The following is a 19,765-nucleotide window of genomic DNA, read 5'->3' on the forward strand; positions in this document are numbered from 1 at the left end:
CTCTAAATTGGAGAGGTATGGATTTGATGGGTGAACTGTCTGGTGCGTGAGGAATTGGTTAGATGGTTGCATCCAGAGGGTGGTCAATGGCTTGATGTCCAGATGGAAACTGGTGACGAGTGGCGTCCCGCGTGGGTCCGTATTGGGACCGGTACTGTTTAATACCTCCATCAATTACATAGACAGTGGGATTGAGTGCATCCTCAGCAACTTTGCAGATGACACCAAGCTGAGTGGTGCAGTTGACACACCAGAGGGACAGGATGCCATCCAGAGGGACCTGGGCAAGCTTGAGAAATGGGCCCGCATGAACCTCATGAGGCTTAACAAGGCCAAGTGCAAGGTCCTGCACCTGGGTCAGGGCAACCCCCTGGTATCAATCCAGGCTAGGGGATGAAGGGATTGAGAGCAGCCCTGCCGAGAAGGACTTGGGGGTACTGGTGGATGAAAAGCTGGACATGAGCCAGCAATGTGCGCTTGCAGCCCAGAAGGCCAATTGTATCCTGGGCTGCATCAAAAGAAGCGTGGCCAGCAGGTCGAGGGAGGGGATTCTGCCCCTCTACTCTGCCCTGGTGAGACCCTACCTCTCTGCTCTGGAGCCCTCAGCACAGGAAAGACACGAACCTGTTGGAGCAGGTCCAGAGGAGGGTCACAAAAATGATCAGGGGGATGGAACACCTCTCCTATGAAGAAAGGCTGAGAGAGTTGGGGTTGTTCAGCCTGGAGAAGAGAAGGCTTTGGGGAGACCTTATTGCAGCCTTTCAGTACTTCAAGGGGGCTTATAAGAAAGATGGTGGCAAACTTTTTAGCAGGGCCTGTTGCAACAGGACAAGGGGGAATGGCTTTAAACTAAAAGAGGGTAGATTTAGACTAGATCTAAGGAAGAAGTTTTTTACCCTGAGGGTGGTAAAACACTGGAACATAGTTATTCTATGATAACTAGCGTTATTTTCACAGGATGCATACTTCAGTCTTATTTGCCAGAATGAATTCTGCCCTATACTCTCATTTTCAGCTGTTTGGGCTTATTTTTGACCAGTGCGTTGATTTATGTTCTATAGTTGCACCAGCTATATGTCTTGTTTTGTAGTGTAAATACTGAATAGAGAAATGTCCTTTTTTTTTTTTTTTTATTGTGACTGTGATGGAAATCAAGTTTTCCTGTATCCCAGTCTTTCTCTTCAAGCATCTTTTTATCGGTCTTGCCACTTCCCTGAGTCCAAACATTCTTCTACCTCTTTCCCAGTTAAGAAAGATGATAAATACCTCATTTCAATTTTGTGCATGATAATGCTGGAATTGGGTGTCAGTGTTTGAAATGGAAATTTAAGAACATGTCAGTTTTACTTTTAATGAGATTTTCTTCTGAATTATTTTCACTTTTTGAAGATTAATGTCTCCAAGCACTTCTTTTTTATCAAGCTACCTGAAGTACTTTCTAGGTTTAAACCTGCTGTTTACAAGCTTCTGACCACAGTGCCAACTGTCATACTTAGAAAACTGGAATTTCATCTGAGATGGCAAGCTCTGCATCTGATACCGATTCTGTGGGAAAGAGAGATATGTTAAAGATGTAGGTTTAAATAACAAAATGCTACTTAAACTTCAGAAGGATTTCAGTGCTTTGTTGAATAAGTTCAGTAGTTTGTCTCTTCATGTTGGGCAAATGGCATCCTCAGGTCTTAGGGTTTTTAAAAAAATTAACATTCTTCTGACCGGGATGATCTTAGCAACTGCCAACAGGTTTCTCAGTAAAGCAAGAAGTGCGAATGTTAATTGAAATCTCATTAATAGGTGTTGTCTGGAGATGCATCTGTTAACATGGATTTTAACTGATGCTGGATGACTTATGCTGGCTCTCTACCTAAAATGAAATTAAAGCCTGTAACTTTATGGTAATGAGTTCTGTGATTATCTTTTCGGATGTAATTGCAAGTAGTTCATTTGGTTTGTGTGTGTACCAGGGGTGTTTAATCTGTCAGCTGAGCATATGAAGATTTGAGTTTCTTAGTAGTGGAGCCACTCACAAACAGCAGAAGTTTTCTTGGTGTTATTTACTGTATTGGTAGACTTCTAATCAGGCCTTATTTGGCTGCTTTCTTACAATGAAAAGTAGTGTTGCAAATCTCATGACAAGCTAGTCATCCCTTTCTCTTTGCTAGACTTGCATCTGTACAGAACTGTAATGGAGAATTTTGCCATCTACTGAAACAATTTGGGAGCTAATGACTTTATTACTTTTACTGGTTTTAAATTCTAAAATTCTAATCTGTTTCAACAGATTACTGGTGTAAACTCTGTGAATTCTGTGATCTATGCTGATTCCCTCTGTTGCATTTTTGTTGTTTTTACCAACTTCTATTCATCATAAGTCAGTAGAAGAACAGTTGTCATCTGATACATCTTTACCATTTATGAAAACCTGTTTGTTTCATTCTGCTTCCTGCTGGCTTAATAACCAAAGCCATGTAATGAATTTTGATAAGCACTAATCGAGCTTTTTGGCATTTAGGCTTGTCCATATTCTTTGCACATCCTGTCAACTTGTTCCTGCATGAAGTGACTTCTTGTTGTCGTTAAAAATAAATGAAGATGTAGTTGACGGTAGAAGAGAACTTTTCTGTCTGTCTGGACTTCTGTGCCTTGAAAAATGCATGCCTCCTTTATCTGTGTCATGGCATTATTATAGAATTACTTGTTGTTTTCATTTCAAATTAATTACAACATGAGACCAGCATTTTTTATACCTTTTTATTATTTTATATATTAATTTTAAAACATACACATTTGTATAAAAATATATTTTATTACCTTTTAACAAGCTATTTATATAGAGAACCATGTGATTCAGCAAGGTCCTCTCTATCCTTCCATAACAAAATCTATCCTGCTAAAACTCTTTCTAAATTGGACCCTAGCAAGAGGAACCTTTTTGAAAGTCATGAAGAAGATCACCTGTAAAAGCTAATTTTTTCCTTTCTAATATGTTGTGGTAATCTAAGGAGGAAAAGAACCCTTTCAAAAGGAAGCAGCTGGCTTTAAAAATGTCAGTGTATTGAATAAAACTAGAATTTTTGACTCTGCTGGCAAGGCTACTATTGAAATTGTTTAAAGCTTAAAGGCATTTTAAACTTAAAATAGGAGGTGATATTTTGATTTCCAAGTTTGCATTCTTTTCAGTGTCAAGTAATATAAGCTTTCAGGAAACAGCTTTCGTTCATATTGAAAACTGCTACTTGCCACCCCCAAATTCGAAAGGTGGAAGGGAGGGATCATGAGTGGTCCTGGCTGCAGGTGAACTAAGTCTTGGTGTGAATGCAAGTCCGTCCTTCTGTAGCAGATTTTGGAGCCCTGTTTCGTAACCAGGGTAAGTTAGATACTTTCCTCGGTTATTGGAAATATGGGGCTTTGACTGCTTCTTGCTCTCCTGGAGAGTGCTCTCCTGTTGTGCATATTTATATGTCCTGACTTGTCGAGTGGGTGTTTACATTCAGAGGTTTTGGCATCTGATTCCTTCACCCGATTTGTGCATGTACAGATGCTGTGAGAAGATGAGACAGCTTTCACCTCTGATACATTTGAGGGAGAAAACAGAGAGAAGCTGAGCAAATGGAGGTAAAACAGTCTGACTTGTAGTGTAGCGGTCATAAGGGCACGTCACTCTTCGGAGCAGCACGATGGCAGTGGTTGAGGGGGTGAGGTGTGAGGCTTGGCCCGTAAGCGGGGGAAAGACCAAAAGCTGCTGGTTGAACTGCTCTCCCCTGAGTTGTGACATCTCTGAAGCACAGTCAAATAACAGCAAATCAAGTACAGTCCTGTGCAGCCACCTAGTAGGTCAGTACGCCTTTCAAGGTGCGTAGTTGTGGGTATCCTCTTACTGGTTACTCTGGACATTAGTCCAGAGGGTGCATATAGTGATAAAATATCTTTCACTGTCGACAGGAGACATCTCTCAGTCAGCCACTAAGAAGGTATCAGAATCATTGTTGGTTTATTGCCCAGAGAGGTGGGCAAATGTTTGTATTTACTTACTTACTTCTGTACCTCCGTTCCTTTCCTCCATCTCCTGTCATGTGAATACAAATGGCAAAGTTAAGTTTGAATCTTGGGTATGCGTAATGGTTTCATTGCGTAATCACTGATGAAGTGTATGTCATGCAGAGTTAGAACCTTAACAAAGCAGAAAAACAAAGTAAAATGTCAGTTAATGTTTTACTAATGTTCCCTTGTGCACGCTATTTTGTCTGGGCCTCCAGGCTTTCAATTTCATGGTCCCATTCAAATCAATAGACTTGTCCATTGAATCATAGAATAATTTGGGTTGGAAGGGACCTCTAAAGGTCATCTAGTCCAACCCCCCTGCCGTGGGCAGGGACATCTTCAACTAGATCAGGTTGCTCAGAGCCCCGTCCAACCTGACCTGGAATGTTTCCAGGGATGGGGCATCCACCACCTCTCTGGGCAACCTGTGCCAGTCTCTGTTCTTGAAATTTAGTACATGGAATACTCTTATATTCGTATTCTGGCTAGTGAATATTATCTTTTATTGTTACCTAAACTGTGGGGGTTTTTTGTTTTGTTTTGTTTTTACCTCGAGTAGCTTAATTAGTATTTCTTCTTTATAATACAGGTGGGATAGTATTTGTGTTCTCATTTTGTTTTCTATTCTAATAAAACAGCATGAGATTTGGATTTGAGAGGACTTAATTATCAGATGGGGATATTGACATTCAGGAATAAAGAGCTGTGCTACCTCATCTTTTTTCAAGATACTGGATTATTTGCATATTGAAATACAAAATGAGTATTGGCATGGATAAGGATGTGGGGAAGGAGGAGCAGTAATAAATTTAAATAAAATTCACATACCACCAAACACTTTCTAAGAAAAGCTTTGCATTTTCATGTACTGATGTTTGTTTAAAAAACATTTATGTATTTGAACAGAAACTTCTATTTAATTTTTTTAGCATATATTTTTTCAGTTTAATTTATCTTTAATGAGTGAATTCAAAGGCAAAGCTATAGCTGTGTCCTACTCTTCCAAACCAGGAAAAAGCCTGAGTTTGTTCACCTCGCCACAGACAGCTATCTAGTATTCAAGTAGGTTTGTTGGGTGATGAGCTACCACATAGACATCGTGGAGCACTGGTAGGGGGCAGCCCGTCGTAGGACAACGAGCCACTGTGAGGTTCCCTGATGTCCTTACGTGGTCGCGACTGTTGGCTGTTTGTTCAGAGCACTACATTTATCCACACGTGTTTGTAGTACGCTCCTGAGTTGCTTCCCGTGTCCCTGAGCAGATCCGTATTCCGATCACCAACATGCCAGAGGAGAGTGTTTTCTGTGCAATGGGTTTCCGAAGGCTGGGAACGCCTGGGTGTTTCGGAAGGCACACTGTGGGCTGATCCCAGTGTTGCCATTTGACCTCTGCTGCTGGGTCCCGTGAGCAGCATCCCTCGTCCATTACGCGATTCCTGCACCTCACAGGCTTGTTTCAAGGAAGCTCTGCACTGGTGTGATGCAGCCAGACTGCCTCGTTTATAAAATAATTTTTTTTTTTTTTACCTTTCAGCAGTAGTCCGTTCACTGATTTACATATATTTCATTAAATCTCTGTGTTTGATGCAGTTCTGGGGAAGATTGCTGAAATGTAGTTGAGGTCGGTGTTGGTGGGCAGCTTACAGAACTTCCTGAGACGGGTTTTTACAGCTCACAGCTATTAGGCGGCTAACCCCACATAGCTATTTATTTCTGTCTTCTGCTTGCTGTGTCAAGTTCTTGCATGATGGGTTGCTATCTAAATTTGACTCTTAGGAGTAGGCAAAGTTATGTATATGATAGCAAGCATGCAAACTTTATAATTATTTACACTAATGTAGCAGTTTAATTGACTCAGACTGTCTTGCTGGAACAAGCTCTGTTGTCTGAAATATTTGGTGTTGTGATTGTCTCTCTACCATAGCTACTCCTAATTTCTGAGTGAAGACTTGGGAATGCAGTCAACTACATACCCATATCACTACAGAAAAGCTTGAAATGTAAGGTCATGGCCTCTGGAGGCTTCCAGCAAATGAGAATGATAGGTAGGAATGGAGCATCATATTAACACAAAGGCATGTTTTCCAGGTATATTCTCATGCATTTAAAAAAAAAAAAGGGGAGGGGGCAGGGAAGTAGTTCCTAGCATTAAGGGTTGGTGATCCTCTCTCAGGCAACTATGTCTGGCAAAACCTATAATCTAGCTTCCTAACAATAAATAAATTTAATAACTGCATGTGGTGGAATGGCTATGAATTTCTGCTTGAACTGTGACTTGTGGAGTATTCAGCCAAGGCTACAGAGTAAAATGGTCATATGAATGGAAGAACCAGTGACCCAGCTGATGATTTTTTTATTTTTTTTTCTCCTTCAGATGGCTCTGCAACCTCATCACTATTATTTTTTTTTCCCTTTTTTCTTTTTTTTGGTAGACTAATCACAGCTATTGGGAAACGCTCCTCACAAGCGTTATAAATGCTTGCAGCTCATGGCCACTGCTACAAAATTTGAACTAGTAGGAGGTCTTTCTCTGAAAACAATACCTTTCAGATAGTCTTTTAATTTTAGTGTACTGTAACAACAGGTTTAACAAGATATTCTTCCTTTTGAGGATTTGTTCCAACCCTTTAACTTTTTGGACGCCTCTTCCATCTGTTGAGGAAATGTTTTTGGTTTGTTTTTTGGTTTTTTTTATGGTGGTGCATAATATGCTAGTGGAACTTAAACTGCCCAGGGGCTGTGTGGAGGCTGCCAAGTCTGTGGGACTAGTCATCTTGACTTTTCAGGACTGTTTTCCCTTGGGGAAAACACAATCGTCAGGTTTATTGTACAGTGACAGATGTTTAATTTGTAAATGTCATGGCAACTTCAAGGACTCTGTGTTTGGCATACAATGCTTCAAATACTGGTTTTACGTGAGAAGACAGCTATGATGTACGGCTGGAGTTGCTGCAGTTCTGCTTGCTTTCTTTTTTTGAATTCTCTTGGAGAAGATGGCCCTTAACCCTTTGCTAATAATCTGTTTCAGTTGAGGTGTGTCATGTCTTTTTGTCATGATGTAAGTTAGGTAAAAATCCTGGTGATACAAAGTCTGTAACGTTCAAACGTAATCTGATCATTTCTTTATTTTCATTGTCTTTCAATGTTACTTGCCTACCAAATTTGTAATAACATGTTGTTTTAGTCAGAGGGGATTTGTCTGCTCTAGCAGTCAGATATCTGAATCTGAGCTAGAAGTCTTGACTCCATGTGTAGCAAGTAAAGGGAAATTAGTGGTTCTAGGTTGTAGACACATTGCATCCCATGTGCGCCTACTGTTTTGCCTTGACTGGACATCAGAGCTAGTCAGTTTGGCATCCCTTTAGAATTATATTAGAGGAAGCCACCTTTAAAGTTAGCAAGAACAAAAAAAGCTTGTGTACTTAATATTCTGAAATGTCCTAAAAGTCCAGATTGGTTACACTCAACTTCAGACACGTATAACTGACACATCTAAGCCATAAGCATCATTGTCCTACTGAGTAATTAGTGGAGCACTATGTTTCTGAAGGATTCACACAGACTGAAGCTTGAAAGGCACAGTAGCAATGATTTCCTTTTTATTGGCAGTAGAAGGAGCATAGAAATACTAGTCTCCTAATGTAACTGAGGTGCTAAAAGTAAATGGGATGAACTTGTCTAAATTCCTGCTAGTACTGCTTATGTCCAAGTGCATTACAGCTCTCCTATAAACCGTGTTTGCAGTGGTGGTAAGCTGGTATGGATGGGTTAAGGCAGGTTGATCCATATTTCCCCAGTAGTTCTTCCTGCCAGGTTATGTGATGTTTTGTAACATGAGAGATCATTATGTACAGTGTTTTGTGATAAATGCATCTCTTGTGATCCAAAAATATCTTGCTACTGCAGTCACAATGGCATTGTATTGGGTTTTGCAGAACGTTATTCCATTCCACTCTGTTCGGCATACTGAAATGCCCTCTGGTCCAGAATAAAATCCACTAAGCTAGGCAGCAAGTGACAATAGGCTTAAATGTGACCTTTGACTGCTGTTTATAAATGTTCTTCATCGGCCTTCTTAGGTCCTTAGCCCAACCTACCCTAAAGACAGATATGGAATGTTACTAATTTGTCAGATGAATGCTATTTTATAAACAGTTGTGTAATGGTTACATCCAGTTGAGCTGCTTAAAGTGCTAGCTGTAACTCAATGCCGGAAGCAGGAATATATACTAGGATTCCTACTCCCCCAAGTCATATCACAGTCTGCAAAATATTTGTTGATAAAATATCTGTACATTTCAATCTGCATCTACTGATCGGTATAAATGGAATATTAGACCGCTACTATATCTGTATACCGCATGATTCTCCAAAGTCAAATGTTCTGCTTGTAGTCTTTGGAGCAACTGCATTTAACTTTTGATTTTAAAAAACTGCTATTCGTGCTGTGAGAATGTTCAGTAGGAAGAGCTGCAGCCAAAGAAACAGTGTCTAGCTGTGGTGTGGTTCGCAGTAAAATTCTGGGTTGTGGTTTTCCATTGCTTGTTGCATGACGGTAATAGCTTGTGAGTTGCTGAAAAATTACTAATTCATGCACTTTTAGCTGGAGGTGAAGGGAGAAAGAAATGATGAGCAAACCTGTAATTTTCCCAAGTACCACAGTTACTGTATCTGATAAGTTAATGCAACTACTTTTGTTGTCTTATCATAGATAAACTCTGAAGAGCGTGTTGAAACAGCTGATCAGGAGACAGTCTCTTGGGATCGCAGTATTCCTGAAGACATAAAACAAAAAGTACAGCCTAAAGAGGTTCCAGCAGAAAGTGTTACTGTCTGGATCGATCCGTTAGATGCTACACAAGAATACACAGGTAGCTGATTCTTGTTGACAAATCATGTGTGTAATTCTGATGTCTGCCTTTTATACTGGAGACAAAATAGTAAGTATTTAAAATGACATCTCTTATTAAAGTGTGTTATGTCAAAGCTAGTGTGATTTCATTGAAAAAATTGCATAATGAAATCCCTATAGTTATCACACTGTAGCATTTACTTTTATATATACCAACTCTGAAATGACTTTGGTATTCCTTGCAACTAAGTAATTGCTAAAATAAATGGTAACTGTCCTTTATGATTTCTGCTGGAATTACACATTTCTTTTTCAGTTATTACTGTGGCAACACTAAATATCTCAGAATATTTTTTGTTTGTTTATTTAAAGGGAATACTAAGTGAATATCCTATTTAACTTGATATAAAAAATTTTTGTTACAGTTTTTCAAAAAAGCATGCATAATTCAATCTTCCCCTTTTTCAAATGTTTTAAGATGTCACATAAGCAGTTCAAGGCAATCCAACTGAAATTCTTGCTGATAAGTACTGCAGAAGAAACAGAAAAAGGGGGATTTTTTTGCAAATATTCCATTGATACAATCACCTTTTCAGGTGAATGTTCTTTGGTATTTGAATTATGAGCTTTGAACCAATAGAGGATAGGGGGTGGGGCAGAGAAGAGAGGATCTAGGAGCACAGATTTCCATGAAAATACATGCTGCGTAAGATACAGCTGTTAGCATCTACTGAACAGGAAAAATTACTGGAAGACAGAAAAGTCTTTAAAGTCTTTTGAAAACTGCAAGGTTATTTGAAGATACAACAAAGTTACATAACTGTAAGAGGCAGAATGTAGACTAGTCTTCAAAGAACAACATTTCTATAATGTCAGGTCTGCTTTCTTTTTGTGTTCGTGGCATTTGGCTGTAAATTTGCTCACTTTCTCATTTTGCCCACAGAGGATCTTCGACAGTACGTCACGACAATGGTTTGCGTGGCTGTAAATGGTAAACCAGTAATAGGAGTCATACACAAGCCGTTCTCAGCATATACAGGTACCTTTATGTCTTCACATATTTCCAGCATCTTCAGTCATAGCGTTAATTAAAATTTGATGTTTGAGAGAACATCTGTAGGTATAAATGAGAAAATAGTACCTGGGGCAAAAGAGCACTGCTGTAGACCTCGGAATTAGAGCTGCAAATGTGTTCTGTGCTATAAAACCACAAAGGAGAATGCTGCCCTTCTTTAACATAAAAATGATGCATTTAAAACAAACTAACTGAAAATATGTTTAAGAATTAAGATCCCTTCAATCTGAGTGTTTACAGGAAACCAAAGAAAGTGAAACCTACACATACTGACCAGTCTTATGTGTGCTGTTAGTATTTAGCAGAAGAGTACTTTGCTCATTCAGCAGAAGAACTTGGGTCCATGATATTATACCAAGGAGCTGGTGTTTATTCAATGTGAATGACAAAGATAGATTAAAGAACATAATGGCAGCTGTTTGTATGTAACAGGCAAGACTGCCTAGCGTAGCCTTATTGATTATCTGACATGCTTTTAACGCCACAACCCTGAACTAATTAATTCTTTAGTATTAATGAGGTATCAGTGAGGATGGCTGCAGGTTTGGCAATGTGTATGCACTTCTGAAAGCTTCAAAGTAGTTTTAGTATTCACGTCTTGCATACTATATATTTGAAACAAGAATTTCTGTTCTCATTTTCCCTTAGGCAATACTGACCTCTAGAGTTGTGAAGTTATGCGGTAGCTCTGGCACAGAAACTAAGACCGAATAAATGTATTTTTTTTATTTGTTCTCTTTTTTTGCCCACTGAACGCTCAATGTTTTGTGCTAAATATTTTACTGTCTTTAAATATAAACTTAATTTCCAGTCATTTAAGTATGTGCTATATTCCAATGTGCTTTAAGAATCTTGGGGGTTTTTGGAACATATTTTTCTAAGTATCAACATCTATCTGAAGAAATGTTTTTTTTAGCACTGTAATTTTGAGAATTTATCTCCTTTAGTAATAGCAAAGTGTGAAATGTTCAGACATGGCATCATATGAGATGCAATGAATTCTGTCATTCTATGTGAAGAGTATTCATTTCCCAAGCTGGAAATACCAATATGTTGTGAGTAGGATTGTTCCTAATGCTACCTACCACACAAATACAAAGCAATAAAGGGCAGTCAGCATTGTTATTACACATAACTCAGTCTGTTGCCATACAATCTGGCCCTCTACTGAGATGAAATAGCTGGTTACTCTGCTAAGTAAATGTCAAATTAATGGTTAGGGGATGCCACCTACCAAGCTTGGCTTTGAACCTCATGATGAAACAAGTGGGAGGTTGTGTATTCTAAATCCAGTCCTCTAAAACCCACCATCAAATATTTTCCTTGGTATTACTATCCTCCTGAGCTATTTCCTTCCTTAGCATTACTATCCTTCTGAACAAAATGACTCAATAACAATTTTGCTGTCTGCTTTGAAGGGTACTGGGGCTTTTTGTTCTTATAAAAAGGTGGTTTGAGGAAATACTGGATCTATTTCTGACTCAGAGTTGTCCTTTTAACTTTGGTGGCTTTCCAATTTCAAGTTCTAAATATTACTCCTTGGGATTTTTCCCTTTTACTCTGTCTTTTTGGAAGTATCACACAAGAATAGTCAGGCATAGGATAATGCCATATGCACAAAAGTGTGTGTGTGTGTGGACTATTTCTCTTTTTCTTCCACTTGTGTGCACATGTGGGCATGCACCCCTTCCTTTTGTCAGCCCTAACTTTCTCTTTTACAGTAGGGAGGGAAATTAAGTCAGAGGCATCAATTTCGTTTTCTCAGATAAGTATCCTTTTATCTTTACACTCAACAGAGATTGTCTTTTGTAAATCTGAGCAGAATTTGTGTTTCTCTTGTAGCCTGGGCAATGGTGGATGGCGGGTCAAACGTAAAAGCTCGTTCCTCCTACAATGTGAAAACTCCAAGGATTATTGTATCCCGCTCTCATGCAGGAAAAGTTGAGCAGGTTGCACGGCAGACATTTGGAAATAAGACTGTGATAATCCCAGCTGGTGGAGCAGGTTTGGTTCCTTAAGCATCCTATCCGTTTTATTGCTTCCAAGTGATTTAACGGGATAGCTGTTATTAAGACAAAAGGACATAACTGTGGCATCTCCTCTTTTTTCCTCTTACCTTTCGTTCTTCACATCCCTAAAAGCAAGCGCTTGACAATAGGGACACAGTTTTTCCTGTGTATAGAAACCTATGCGCAAACTTAGTTCAGGCTATTCACAAGTTAGTATGTTAGTGAATCTAAGCCTGGACCAGCAATGTTGTTGTGGTCCTTTCATTGAACACACTGATGTGCATTCACTGAAAGAAGAAGTGGTGCCTTCTTGCCTCTGTGGAAGAAAAAGGGTTGTATGACCAAATGCAGAATCATTGGTTGTTAGTTAACTAAGTAGTACATTTAATTAAACAATGTTTTAAGAAAAAGCCATTGAAGTTTTGGTACTATTTCTTGCATTTATGTCAAGAGAAAACTAGTGTCACTAAAGTCCATTTTTATCTGCCTCATATTGAGTCCAAACAGGTCTTAGCTTACTTTTTGTAACCTTACACAATATCTTTCTGCGTGTTACTGACAGAATGCAAATACGTGAGGCACTAGTGTGAAGCAATAGCTGTTTTAAAGTCTTGGAAAAGCCATGCAAAATTTGAATTTTATGGAAATGTATCTTTCTGTGTCTTTACTATGGAAAGCTAGAGCTCCCTTACAGACTGTTTAGTCAAGAAGATCTTGCATAGGTTCTTGACAATGAATCTAAACGAGTTTTCTTATGATAAAGAAAGTGAAAGTGTAACTGATTATAGTAGATTTCCAAGGCTTGACTCTGTATAAGAAGATAAAGAAAGGGACAGTTTAATGAAACAAGCATATTGGTTGAACAGTTGAAAAATTGAAAACGTTCCATAAAAGAAAGAACGCTATTTTGAGCAATGACTTTGTACTGCATAATGTATGATAAAGGGGAATGCCCTGGAGTGAGTTGCTTTATTAGAGTGGTATATGCATCTTCCTTCTATTGTAATAAAAGGCAAGGAAAAAAAGGTAGACTTTAGCATAACACAGAGATTGAGAAAGAAGTGAGTGAACCTAAGAGCAAAACTATATTTGAGTTTCTAGTCTTGTTCTTTTAGTGTGTCTCTAGATAAGTCTATGTAGCATATTGGTAAAGGCTGTCTAAAAATAATGTGTCCCAAATACCCAAGGCTTTGATTGGGGTGCAGTGGAAAAATTGGGGGGGTAGGGGGTGTTCCTTTTTCAAATTTTCTCGACAAGTCAGAGGGCAGACAAAGTTTATTGGTGCCTCCGCCATTATACTGGATGGCATGATATAATTAATGACATCACTTTCCTAAATCTTGCGTGTGTATATTATTAACACTTACTAGTAGATTTATCCTTTGTGATGAATAGGAAAACTTGGTTTAACTTGTTTGTTTGTTTGTTTGTTTTTTACTTCTGCCCATTTCTTCTAGGTTATAAAGTATTGGCCCTCCTTGATGTGGCTGAAAAGAATCAAGAAGAAGCTGACGTGTATATCCATGTCACCTACATTAAGAAGTGGGACATATGCGCTGGAAATGCGGTGTTGAGAGCATTGGGTGGCCATATGACTACCCTGACTGGTGAAGAAATTAGTTACACTGGCTCAGACGGCAATGAGGGAGGACTTATAGCTAGTATCAACATGGACCATAAAGCACTAATTGAAAAACTTCCAGATCTGGAAAAAACATCACACAAATAAACTTGACTGATGGAGAAGTACAAGTCATGCTTTTGTAGCCTCCAAATGCTCTGTCTGAAGAAGCAGGTGTGAGAACCTGCTGGGAAAGATGCACAGCAAAGCAAAGCAGTTTGGTGTGGGTTTGGGGCCTATATTGTGCGTTGGGTTTCTTCAGTGGTGGTATTTAAAAAAAATAAAATAACAATAATCAGAAGTAGGAAGGGGACTGACTGCCTCACACCTCAGTTTCCATGTTTTATTTTTTTCAGACTGTTTTCATGCAGTTCTTATACTCAAGGTGCATATACAGTATATACTTGTGAATGTAGGTGAACTAAAGAAAAATCCTAATTGATTCATAAAATAACCTAAGTAGTTCTCACAGGAACTTCTTGGAACCTTTTGCATCTTGTTACTGTAGTTGTAGCAACTCCATAATGAATTAGGTAGGAAAAAAGGTTGGTTTGTATAGGCATCTGATAACTCTGTAAACAATTTAGCAGGAAACATGACCCTGTGTTCTGCATCCCCTGAACAGAAAGCACAAGGTAGACACAAATTTATATGCAGCAACAGTTTGTCTTTGACAGTGTGGCACTCCTTCTGCTTTTTAAGAGGAAAAAAAGAAATGTTCTGTACTATTTTGACTTTTTTCCTGAAGATGTAAACCAGTTTAGTTCAGATAGGTTGTGAATATCAGTGTTTTATTAATCAGTGGAATTATTTCCATATACCTTTTTAAAAGAAGGCAACGTTTCCTTGTATAGTTTTTAATAGTTACTTCTTGTCCTTGTTTTCTGCGTACAGTGTTGAAGATGCATGCTCGATTTTTCTCTAATGTAGGACTCGTTCATCATTTGGTGTTTGTGCCTGTAGAAGCAGCCTCTTCCTTCAGTACCCATTTTTTTGTTTGGGTTTTTTTTCCATTGGACAGAGTCATATGGAATGAGTTTAACAGAAATAGTAAGTCGATTGGTTGTTTCCATTTACAACATAAGATATAAACCAGCAATTTTTCTACAACCCCAAAAATAACTTTCTGTCTTTTTAGGTTAAGGCACGCTCTTTTCTGCAGAAAGCTCTTGAGCCATCCCAGACAGCTTGCAGTTACTTGGTTTGTGGAAATTTACATAGAGAGAGACCATTTGAACTTGAATCTGTTTAAGCAAGTTTGAAGAACGTGGCACTTGAAGTACAGCAGGGTCTGCAAAACTTTACCGAAAAATGTGCTTTGTCAACCCAATATACACAGAACAGAACATGGGCCTTTTGATATCAAATGACGATTTGTTGCACCTCTAAAACATGTGGACTTCTATCTGCAAAAGTGTAACCATCTATTGTTGTTCTGTGCACCCCTCTGAAGGGTTTCAGAAGGTTAAAATGTACCTCTTATTTGAATTATCAGTAGATAACCTTCCCATCTCAAGAAAGCTAAAATTCTTAGTTAATACAGATGTTTTCTGTTCAAAGTTTCTTCAGTATAAGCTTAGGCCGTTTAAACCAAATTCTTTCTTACTTTCATTTTCACTTCTTTCATCATAGTGCTATTCTGATTAAAAAGGCTTTTTTCTCCTTACGTCAGTAGCGGAGCATGTCTAGATACCTCTTTTGACTTCTAGCTAATGTTCACATTTCCAAAAGACTTCCTCAGTTGTTGCATAACTACAAATACAGACTTCCATTTTGTAAACTTACTGGCACAGTAGGCTGAAGCTTAGTCCTACTAGCCTTTTGGTACGGATAGGGGTTTTTTTAGGTGTTTTTTCCAAAATTGACACTATTGCTGCTGTTTGAAAATAGCTTTTACACATATAGATAATACACAAAGCAACTTAACTTCCAATTTTTAAATTTAATAAACTACTATATGCTATGACAAATAAGTGAATATGCCCTTTTTGAAAAGGGGCTGATCTATTTTGAAAAACTTGTTGAGCTTCCAAACCTCAGTGAATAATAAAAATTCAGATATTTATCAAGGCTTTGGTCATATTTTACAAGAAGACTGCAGCTGTTTTTCCTTCAGGCTGATTTAAATGACTTAAAGCCTAATAAAAAAGCATCTCTCTTGTCTATTAGTTAAAGAACACGGATTAAAAACTAAATATGACAAATAGCCATAGTTAACCTAGTATAAAAACCTAATTGTGTCACAGAGGTTGAATGCACAATATTTAGATAGGCAATTAAGACAAAGTCTGTGGCAGGTTGTGGTTTTAGATTCAGGTTGAAATCATGCGTAAACTTACCTTGTGAAAATGTGACTGCTTTTATTTTGGGTATGATTCTATCACTTCCTTGCATAAGCTGTGATCAGACTTAGCTTCTGTATGAGAAATGAAAAATAAGATGTTACATATTGTACAAGGGCTTACTTGCCTCTTAGTTGAAGGTATGGAGCAGTATACGAAAGTATTTGCCTAAATCATTTTTCCTTAGGAAGATAAGATACAAAGAAGAGCTTCAGCCCTCCTTTCCTTCCTCCAGTATGCGGGCTAAAATACCTAGTCTTCCATTAGGAAGAGAGATGCTTGTTTAGACCTGTTTATATCCTAAATTACTTTGTTGCAATGGCTCACAGTGTTCAGTACCTTTCACAGTGGACCCTTATTGGCCCAGTCTCGCTTCTTGTGAAAATGAAGAAAAGGTGAGAGTGAGGTGCCCAGTTAATTACTTCTGGTACAGCCTGAGCTCATACAGTTTTCCCACAGCTAAGGCCTAAGGTGGTGCTTGGGGTCTCCCAGTCTAGTTTAAAGAGGAGCTGCTTTGATATGAGCATAGGTAAGCACCTGGTGAATATCAGTTTCTGATGTCATTTTACAATAAATGCAACTCTTATGCAGACCAGCAAGTACTCAAAAGTGCTTGCTTAGTGCACATGTGCCAGTGCACTGCAATATTTGTTTGTATAGTGTTAACACTCAGTATATCCTGGTTTTTTGACTACGTTTACACTCCATTTTAAAACACTTTACTGTTCTGGCTTAAGTATTTGTTTGGTCTCAGCTGTGTGGATGTGGCTTAAGTTTATGCCCAGAGCGGTAAGCAATCATACTGTACCCATGGGTACCCCAGTGTACTGCTGGGCTAGAACATTGTTCTTTACATTCTAGCCTTTTCCACATAAAACTGTCATACCATTTTTAGGGATGCTACTTAAAACAATTTTCTAAAAAAATTAATTTAAAAAAATCATGGTATCATTCTAGCTCCAAACAAGGAAAGTAAGAGAATGTATTGTTTTAGCATTGGTTTTCCAATGGTGGGGTTTTTGAGTGGCTATTACGATTAAGGTAATTGCAAGTGAAATTATTCTAAAGCTGTATGTATTTTCGCTTTTTCATTCTGCTAAAAAGAGTAGATGGTAGCATAGATGATACCTCATACTGTACCAAGAGTCCTAACACTCATTCCTTGAATGAGTGTTTTCTAAATAAATGGACACAGAAATAAGAGGGTTGAATATGGTACTTAACTGGTTTCAAGTTTAACCTATTTGCCAGACTTTTACAGATGGACTTACATAAGAGCTGTTTGTTCTGATCTACAGAGCACGTAATAATAATGAAAATATTTAGCAGAGATTGCTTACTCAGATGGTGAATTAACCATATAGGTGAAGCTGTAAAGTCATCTAGTGATGTTGTTTCATATATTTGTTTTTACTTCATGGTCATTAGAGTGGACGGATTTTCTCATTGGCTTCAGGTGTGAGAAGAGATTTTTTAAATGGCCAGTGGTTGGAGATCGGGGCGTGGAGGGGAGTCAGCACTGGCGTTAATCTCTGCTTTTTTGTTTATAAACAAATGTACCCCAACATATTCGTAGCATCCTCTCATCTGTTGGAGTTGTACAACAGCAGTGCAATACTGTATACTCCTGGTTTAATAGTGTAAAACAAGGAGTCTGCATCCTTCGGAGCCAGTGCAATGAGAAGTGACTGAGTGTTGTGCCGGGCCTCGTCTGTGTTATGCCAGCCGAGGCTGGCTGCTTCGTTGTCTCATGGATGTTGTTCCAGTTGCAGTTTCTCTGATGGCAAAACTGCTTTTGTAGGCTACTGTCTCCCCAGTTACACCCAACCCCTTTGTGGATCTGTTTTCTAAACTAAACTAGAGAAGTAGAGAGGAAAGAAGCAGATGGCTGTGCTGGAGAAATTGTAACAGAGAACACTTACTTCCATTTCTTGATTTAAATTACATTGGTAGTTTCATTTCTCTTGTCCTTCAGGGGTTAGATAACCATACACTAAAGATTTAATGGACCACAGATAAATGTCTGCGTGATTTTAAGTCCAAGCAGGATGAGGGCGGGGGAGACTGCTTCTAACCAAGGAAAGCCTGGATGGATGGCTTCCTGTTAGGCCATTCACGCCGAGCCTTTTTTCAATGCTTTGTTGTAGAGATTTAGGCTCTTTCACACAAACAATTACAGATTTGACTTTGCCAAAACAGCATTCATAGTCTATCTTCTGACCTGCTATCCTCAATGATAAAGCTGCGCTATATCCACTTCACTGTAATGTAACTTGCTGAGACAAGACTGAGGACTCAAAGATTGCTTGACGTTTGAAACACAGCTTCTGTATGGCAGCTCTTAGAATGAAGTGCTAGCACCTGCTGCGAGTGTCTTTCCACCCCACAAGCAGGTCGTGCCACTTACGGGTCGTATCAAGAAGCCTTATACTTCATGGTTTTCAGATGCCACACCAGCTCTTTCAGCTCTTCTGAGGGGGGTTCAGAAGTGCTCATCCAATTTCCTTCCAAGGCTCCCTCTGGCGCCAGCAATTAGCAGCCACTTTTCCCTCTTTGCTCTTCCTCATTTTTCTGTTCTTTCCTGATCCTTGCTCCTTTCTTAGTCCATGTGGACAAGAAAAATGAGAGATTGGGAGTGGAAACAGTCCCAGAACAAGAGAGCCACAGCAGCAAACTATCCAGTTTATCCTCAGGCTGTTAATGTTTGGGACCAAGGTCTAAGGTGCTGATCCTACCAAAAGTGTGATAGATGCCAACAAAATAAAGGCATCTTGAAGAGAGGTTCATGTGATTGGTGGTACTGGACATGCAGAAAAGATGCAAATGGACTAAGGAGAAGTTAAAACTGTCTTAAAAAGCAGGAGAAGAAAACAGCTTTTCGGTGTAATGTTACAAGCATTCGGCACTTCTGTTCCTCTGGGTGCAGAGATTCGTTGCTTATGAAGGAGGCTCCATTGGCCCTCTGAAAGGCCTGATTTTGCTGAAGTCAGTAGCAGCATTCCCACTGAATTCAATGTGAGCAGAAGCAAGCCAGATATAACACGAGCAGTAAATCAAGCTAAGTTCTGAAGAGCTCAGCTTCTGCCAGTAGAGCAAACAACCTGGGTTGTGTTAAACTCGCCTCTGGCGGCTTCAGCCTACATTACTAGAGGACTTAGAAACATCCCAGTGTCTTGAGGTTCTAAGTCTTTCAGGTTTTTTTTATGGTCTACAGCTGATAGAGCCCACTTTCAGATAATATCGTTTTCAACCCAGATTGTTCCTTACTTGTAATTCAAATTTCTTTTTTTTTCTCCCCAAAGGGCCAGCAACACTCCGGCATTTTTCCTGTTGTCCCACCAAATTGTATTAGCATTTTCTGATTGTGTGCCAAATTGAAATAACAATTCTATAAATAAACTCTCTGAAAATACTGGTATGTGAGGGTGTTTTCCTATATCTTGTCTTTCTGTTGGGTATTTATTGTTTCTTTGTGCACCAGATATTTTTTTTTCTTTTCTGGTAATGCATGTCAGGCTGCTTCAGCTGTGCTATGTCCATCGTGTGTGCAGGACTTTCTGCCTGAGGGATTACTGTTATTGGCAGGTCCAGCCAAGTTCATGATAAATACAATTCAAGATGTCCACTGGTTTTGCTTTCATATGTGTGCTTTATTCTGAAAGCTGGTGGATCTGTGTGATGGAAAATGAGTGCTTAAAAATCCCCCATATAGTATTTTTCCTTGGATCTGAAGAAGCTTTCCTTCCAACATCATCTCCAAGACTCATCCTAATTATGTTACTTCATTCTGCTTGAGTCTCTTGTTTCCATGATTTTCTAGTGTCC

General features: G+C 38.9%; 1 protein-coding gene across 1 annotated transcript in view; it reads left to right on the plus strand.

The window, feature by feature from the left end:
- The window catches only part of IMPAD1 (inositol monophosphatase domain containing 1), a 25,173-nt gene extending 5,833 nt beyond the window's left edge, over positions 1-19,340 (plus strand). Inside the window, exons 3-6 of the mRNA XM_009289361.2 lie at positions 8,753-8,912; positions 9,837-9,932; positions 11,811-11,972; positions 13,435-19,340. Coding sequence (XP_009287636.1) covers positions 8,753-8,912; positions 9,837-9,932; positions 11,811-11,972; positions 13,435-13,706 — 690 coding nt within the window. The 3' untranslated portion in view covers positions 13,707-19,340. The remainder of the gene's footprint in view (positions 1-8,752; positions 8,913-9,836; positions 9,933-11,810; positions 11,973-13,434) is intronic.
- Positions 19,341-19,765: the final 425 nt, after the last annotated feature.

The sequence above is a fragment of the Aptenodytes forsteri genome, unplaced genomic scaffold (genome assembly GCF_000699145.1).
Source record: "Aptenodytes forsteri isolate BGI_AS27 unplaced genomic scaffold, ASM69914v1 Scaffold139, whole genome shotgun sequence".
NCBI classification, from domain to species: Eukaryota; Metazoa; Chordata; class Aves; order Sphenisciformes; family Spheniscidae; genus Aptenodytes; species Aptenodytes forsteri.